Genomic DNA, 7820 nt, shown 5'->3' on the forward strand with positions numbered 1-7820 from the left:
CGAAACTCACCGGCGTTAAAAGCAGTATTGAGTTTTGTACAAAGTGCGTACATTATACCTTAATTTGCCTGTGTAAGATCTCTGCTGATATTGAGGCTGTGTGCGTTGGTTAACCTTTGTGTTTGATGCGGTGATGTACGGTCACCGCGGTAGGCTGACTATACTGACTATAGGTATGTAGGTAAGTAAGTAAGTACTGACTGGCTGAAGGCAGGAGTTCGGTCCATGCGGGATGTGGAGATAGAAGGAGTAGTGGGTACATCCGCGCAGCTGCCCACCGCAACGTCAAATCTGTATAAATACTGAGGATGACACCGGACGGGGTATCATAAGCTCTCCATTGTGCTTCCAGTGCAAACGTACAGTGCTAACCAACCAAACTTACAATGAAATTCCTAGTAAGTTGTTTAAATTATGATCGTGGAGCCCTTCAAGGGCCACCCAATAAAGCTCGGTTAAAACGTGTTTCATTAAATTGTATCGTTATTAAATCATTTATTTTGTGGTGCCTAACGCAAGTTCCCTAAGGGTCTAAAAATCTGAACGAACAAAACAAATCATAAGTAACGAAAGTGAAATTTGTGTGTTTTTAAAATGGTTTATTTTGTTTCGCTGTGAAATTTAGACCATGAAAACAAATTGTGCTATACATTAACACAAAAAACTTTATTGATTAAACTTAAAAATTAACTGTTTTTTTCGGGCTGAACACGCGCAATTACATTTGTAAATATGTTTGCATCCTCTTACGAGATCACTTCGACTCGCGTTGTTTTGCTATGTATTATCTGGACCATTATAAATTATTGATAATTATGTCTTCTTCCAGGTGTTGTGCTTCGCTCTCTTGGCCCTGGCCTACGCCGCCCCCCAGGGACCCACTACTGAACCCATCCCTATCCTCAAGCAGGAGCAGGAAATCAACCCCGATGGATCCTACAAGTGGAGGTAAGCAAACGCTCGCAAAATACGGCCAGTATAATATTAATCCCTTACTTCGATTTTCATGATTTTACGAGGAAAAACAGGTTTGACGCTTAAACAATTGGAGGCTTACATAGCTTCACAATATTTAAATAAATTAAATTTAAAAAAAAAACATGAAAATTATTATTTGAATTAAAAAAACAACATTTAGGGTGGAAAAAAATGCAATGAATTAAAAGAGTATGTATGTAATGTTTCTGTGTTTACATTTTTGTAACAATATTAACTCTTCATTCGATTATAAGCATCACAACCCTCAGGCCTAGCAGCGACCATGTCACTTAAAATAAAGTGAAAAATTTAATTCCTTTTCGCGGGAATCGAATCTTCGAACTCAAAAATATAAAACAATGTATTTTTAAACAATTAATTACATCTTAAATAATTGCATGCCCTTTAAATGTGACCTTTTATTTAATATCTACAACACTTCACATGCTAATTCAAATTCATACAAATTCATATTTTTAGGACACCCTCTAATTGGCTAAAGCCGATAAAATAAGAATGTACGCATATTCTTATTAACATGAATCATACTTTATAAGTGACCTTTCTGATTGCGTCGTACGCAAAACACCATTATTCAACCAAGAAGTTTTGTAAATGTCGTAAAATAGTGTTTAATTTTCGTTTACAAATCATGCACAAAGAACGCTTTAAACATTATTGTTCTTTTCGTTGCTGATGAAATAATAAACATTGTTAATGTATAAAAAATTAACATAGTCCGTTTCATTAATTAAAAGTCACATTGCGTTAGATTCAATGCCTGTTGGATATTAATGTGTTAATTAAATGGCATTTTTAAACCTTTCAACCCAAGAAAACTTGAATAATCGGTTTTTAATTAGCAATTTTATTGAAATATCACGAGATTATGGAGACGGGTATTAAATGACCACAGAGGAAAATTTCCTATGTCCTCCATTAAAAAATATTAGCACATCAGGTCCCATACATAAACTACTGTTTACATCAATTAATTCTTCAAGGTTTATGATTTATTTGTTTGAATAAAACAATTTTCAAGGATAGTTTATATTTTTTATATCTTATGCAAACATTGTTCTCATGTAACACAGAATATATACCGCGGATATTATAATAATTTTATTACGTGTTACCGCACCAGGATACTAACTGCCTGGAACCATAGTTCTATTCCAATGTTTCTATTTTTTTAAATTTATTTATTTTTTTTTTTTAAAAAAGAAAGACAAACATTCCCGGGTTACGAATAACCTGACAATATTTGAAAATCTTCTACTACCACCACAGTAAGCTGAAAATGTTGCTTGTGTTGTGATGGAGGACTTAGCCAGCCGAGGAATTGAACACACTACGCCCGAGTGGGATCCAAGCGCGATGTCAACTCGGCCACCGACCGGTATGAATTTAGTTGTAGTCAACTGCCTGGAACTATAGTTCTATTCCAATGTTTCTGGGAATTTAGTTGTAGTCAACTGCCTGGAACTATAGTTCCATTCCAATGTTTCTGGGAATTTAGTTGTAGTCAACTGCCTGGAACTATAGTTCCATTCCAATGTTTCTGGGAATTTAGTTGTAGTCAACTGCCTGGAACTATAGTTTCATTCCAATGTTTCTGGGAATTTAGTTAGTTTTCAAAAAGTGAGGAAAGGATTAGGAAGGAGAAAAATAAGATTATGAACCGGTTACTCAGATCTGGTCACTAAACATAGCAAAAGCCATTTCTTCTAACTATTTGATTCTCAATCTGACTCTTACTGACATTAAAGAGGCATTAATAAATCTATTATACTATTTTTAATCCGTATTTTTGTTTGCCCACGCCGGGATTTAAACCCGTGGCCTCAGGGTGCAGAGCCAATGGGCTTACGAATCAGTATGAAGGTTCTCACTTGAATTGTGTAAAGATAAAATTAGCCAATATCAAATGTAAACGCCTTCTTAAATTCGATTTCTGAACAAACGAAATTAAAAAAAAATATATATATAAGCACGCTTCTCATAAACAAAAACATTAATGACAGCCAATTAGTCACCGCTTACATTTTTCGGGCCAGTTTTTAGGTGATTTTTGTCGCCGGTATACAAAATGGACACGACCTTCATCAACACAAATGAACAAGACCAAAATTAAATTCATTTTGGTGCAACAAAATTTTAGTAATTACGAATTTCGTTTCTCTAAAAATGAACGACGATCTTTTCTAGCAGCATATTATGCAGGCGACACCGGATGATACAAATGCATGCATTATAAGTACAACAGTCTTTGTATGCCAACCGAGGTACGTTAGGACATTACATTACCTAGAATGTATTACGTTTGCAAAGTTCATTCGCACCTCTGAGTTCGGTTGATGTATTCGGATATTCTTAATAATATTTGTATGTACATATTTGCCGAAAATACAGAGTAGCCTGTCTGTCGGTGGCAGTATGAGATGGTATTATATAAGTGGGAGCAAAGTTTACTGTAGTCATTTACAATGCTATCATATTATACATCGAAAAATAAAAAAATCAAACTGTCGTTGTAACATTTCATTAATAATATAAAAATAATAACAATGCTTTTTTATAATATTAGAAACATCTAGCACGTTGGGAGTTCTTGTCGATATAATTTTTATGAAATCTATATTTTCGCCATTATTGCCAATTTTTTCATTCCGATTTCTGACAAACTGTGGTACCCAAACTAAAAGCAACATGAACATGACGGTATGTTATGTTAGTCGACATGATTAGGTTAAAGTTGAACCTTTTCAATAAAGAAATGTATTGCCGACAACATTTAACAATATTTGACACACCAAATACGAAGTTCCCGCATTCGCCATAACACAGTGAAGTAATAATATACGGCGAGATCGATTGCATTACGCTGGTAGATAGCAGAGCTGCCGAGAAACATTGTGCTCTTTATGAAAAGACTCGCGGTCCATTCATTAAATTATTGTTATTTGTCTGTCAAGACAGACGTAGTGAAATTTCACTGACACCATCAAATAATGACAGACAATGTGAGCTTACTTATTTATTCACAGTGTGGCCAACTGTCTAAGTCGTGAGGCCTCAGATACAGATCTTGTTATATAAGAGGCTTCTCTTTGTTTCCGGTTGGCTACACGTTGGGCGAACTTTGAATGCAAACATATTAATAATACCGATGCACCTAACGTCGGAGTTACCTCAACCAATTTCTACAAAGATTTAAAATCACGAGTGAAAAGCTGAGTGCCCTTTGGAGCTACCATGTTACGTTATAACGTTTCTAATTTTCTGTCATTTAGTTTTTTTACATGTTTTGTTATTTTTTGTTGTAATTATTATACCAACCTCATGGACGAATATCTATTGTAAATTTCGTCATTGAATAGAAAGGGAGAGATTATGTAGATACCTACTCATTTTAACAGCCGTAACAAAAAAGTTTTCCATTTCATACCATTCATTGTTATTTTGAAAAATCTGTTAATTTATATAATGCTAGTAAATTTAACGTGAGGTTTGAAACAAACGTATTTTGTTAGTTTTTCGACTCCATTACTCCACTCTATAGCTCAAAAAGTAGTTTAAAGTCTTTGTTAATTCCTATAACACTATCAATAGAATCTTAAAAAAATATTCTGTTAAACAATAATGGATAATATCGCAACTATCTTCGAAAATTTTTAAAGCAATTCGGGTCAAATATTGCAATTAAAAAATAATGATCATTTTTCGGACGTGTAGGATTTTATTTCGCTTCCTAATCGGTGCTCACGCAATAGTGGTTTTATTCTTCACACATATCACTGGGATAGTTTGTTCAAGGATCACATGAAATTAATAAATCTAAAATATTAAACAAATTAATTTACACAAATGACGGCAATTATATCACACCATATTCCCTTTGTTTTTTTTTGTACCTGCATTGTACCTGTACCTGCATTTTATTACGACAATTGCAGCCTACTCTCTTCTCTCAGATCCGCCTAATTTGGTTTATGTATTGAAAGATAATGTATTTTTGTTTTTCACTTTAATTTTAGCTATGAAACTGGAAACGGAATTGCTGCCGAGGAAGAAGGTCACCTGAAGAACGCTGGAGATCCGGAGAAAGAAGCCATGTCTGCCGTGGGACAGTATTCTTACACAGACCCCGAAGGAAATGTGAGTTTAATAATTTCCACATTATTGAAAATAATTCTTTTGTTCATTTTTGCAATGACGAAAATCTGAATATGGGACAGTCATTACAATTATCGCCCACTCTCTAAAACAATTAAGTCATCTTTTATTAATACGTTTACTTAACAAAAATTGGAATGCGATAATTAGATGTCATCATAAATATGTCGCAAAAAGGATGATTGTTAACACTCTCGAACACAGTTATTTTTTATCACAATTTTTTTTATTTAAAACAATTGATAGCACGCATATTTATATCATATTGTTCAAAATAAATAATATAGAAAGTACTTACGTTTACTGTTAAAAAAAGACAAATTTCTCTTGTCTAGTCGATGCACGATCATTGTATTTCATAACCGAAAATAATACGTTGACCTAAAATACCTTGAATTTAAGTGGGTCACATATTGTAAAGTTACAAGTATTATACCTTCAAATGATTGCACGCGCGGTTAAAGATCAATTTTAACTCAATTGAACTGAACCTTTTAATAAATAATAACACCTGCTTATTCGTCGAATCATTTGTTGATGATATAATGTTCGTCATATTGATGTTAAAATGTGAAATTGACATGTTACACAGCACCAATTAAATACTAAAACAAGTTTACCTTTTAGAGTTTTCAATGTCTGTGGCAGAGATATCTGATGATATAATTATCTTAATGACTGTTTAGTTTAGGATTATTATAAAACGGAAGTGGGGCCCTCTGTTACTTTTGGAAAGAACTGTTGAAGTATTCAAATCGCGGCAGCTGAAATCTTTTAATCTGCTAGTCTAATGTGAATACTTTTCTTTTTCAGCTCATCAAAGTGACTTACATCGCCGATGAGAATGGATTCCAGCCCCAGGGAGATCACCTTCCCACCCCTCCCCCAATCCCAATTGCCATCCAGAGGGCTCTCGCCTACCTGGCCACAGCCCCTCCCCAGCCAGAGGACCAGCAATAAGTTCCCAATACCCACCCCATCCTCCCACGGCTTCCCCGACCCTAACAGAAATAACGACTTTAAGTTTGTCCTAAACTAATTACAATGAAAGAGTTTTGTAATTGTATATAATTTTCGGTCATGGTTTACTTCCGATCTTGCTGATTACGATCTCCTCTCATGAGTATCTCGTCATTTATGTCACGTTTTAAATCGATAAATCGAGAATAATTGTTTTGAATTTTTTTTTCTGGGAAGATCTTTTAACTATTATGTGCTCCCGATAACGATACGTGAGATCGCCTTATATCGATAATAAATCTTTTGTGGCTTGTCTACAGTTTTATCGTTTAAGACATCATCCGTCTGTGAATAATAAACTGAATTCAGATACCCAAAACACTTTGACGAAAATTCTTTGTATCGGTAGAAAAATTGAAACATGGCATTGTTATTGATGCAATCGCATTTATTTGCGCAGTTTCTTTTTGTCGATTTGAATTTTCCCATATGGAGGGAGGCTTTAGAGATATAAAGATATCCTTGCTCCGAATCGGTGTGAATAATGTTTTATTGTTCAAACTCCTTGAACGTTGAAGGTAGACGATAAAGTTGCAACAGAAAGCCTTTCATACAAAGTGCATTTACTTTTAAAAATCGTTAAAGTTTTCACAGATCGCTATAATTCACTTCGAAACCTAGCATGTATGTAGATATTGCAGTAAATAATGTAAAGCGTTTTTTTACAAGAAAAAAATCATATGATGTGTATTATATTTTATTTGCTTCAAATACTCTTTCTTTAGATTTAGTCATTGTAAACATCCGTTTTGGTATTGTGGTGCCTTTTTATAAAAGTGCAGAACTGATTTTCGTTTTCTATTTTGTACTTTTTGTATCATATATTATGTGAATATTTTTTGTACATTGTATTATTTTGTAAATTTAAAATGTATATTTTTGTGTTTGTTTATTAAACTCATAATATAATTTGCAATCAAACAAGTAAAAAATGTTTGAAAGATGTAAAATATAAAAAAAATAAATGACGATAAAAATAGTCTCGACTTTTACTTTATTTAATATATTTACTATGTAATTATTACGTGAGTACTTTTGAGGTTAAATTCAATCAAAACACAAAATATAAAAGTAAAATTACTTACTTTCCACATTTCACAAGAATTCCCATTCATTTTGTTGTGTGCATAAAATTTCCCCTTACTCATGCAGATTAGTTTTAAATCAGTTAAATCCTACAATGGATGAGCACCTTTATAAAAAAATTGTAATTAATAGGCGAAAGCAAAAATATTTTTTAAATCATTCAACATATACAACTCTTACGATGTAATCTAGAAACGTTTTAGAATCACGAAACTAATCAACAGTTGGCTTGTCGTTGATCAAATGCTCCTTTATAAAATTATTAACTCAAAAACTGATTGCCCGGAGTTGGTAAACAAAATAAATGTCCACGCACCGCTCAGAAAACCCTTTTCTATATTGACAAATGCAACACCAACTCCAATCAAAACGAATTTATGAACAGAACCTGCAATTGGTACAACAAAAAACTATTCACTGCTAGTTACTATCGTTACAGAAGTTCATTATATCACATTTAGGTATGATTAGCACAAAATCATGATAATTAAGTTAATTGTACCTTATTTTTTTTTTTTTTTTTAAATTGCTAATTTATTATTTTTTTTAATTTCAATATC

The 7820-nt window shown here is 33.2% G+C and overlaps 1 protein-coding gene across 1 annotated transcript; it reads left to right on the forward strand.

Moving 5' to 3' along the window:
* Window positions 1-277: 277 nt before the first annotated feature.
* LOC149426755 (endocuticle structural glycoprotein ABD-4-like) lies at window positions 278-7153 on the forward strand. Its single transcript, XM_089633070.1, has 4 exons — window positions 278-398; window positions 830-948; window positions 5016-5136; window positions 5968-7153. The coding sequence occupies exons 1-4, from the start codon at window positions 387-389 to the stop codon at window positions 6112-6114; spliced, it is 399 nt and encodes a 132-aa protein (XP_089489196.1). The 5' UTR covers window positions 278-386; the 3' UTR covers window positions 6115-7153.
* The last annotated feature ends 667 nt before the right edge of the window (window positions 7154-7820 follow it).

The sequence above is a fragment of the Hesperophylax consimilis genome, chromosome 1, assembly GCF_061612785.1.
Source record: "Hesperophylax consimilis isolate HC1 chromosome 1, BYU_Hcon_1.0, whole genome shotgun sequence".
NCBI classification, from domain to species: Eukaryota; Metazoa; Arthropoda; class Insecta; order Trichoptera; family Limnephilidae; genus Hesperophylax; species Hesperophylax consimilis.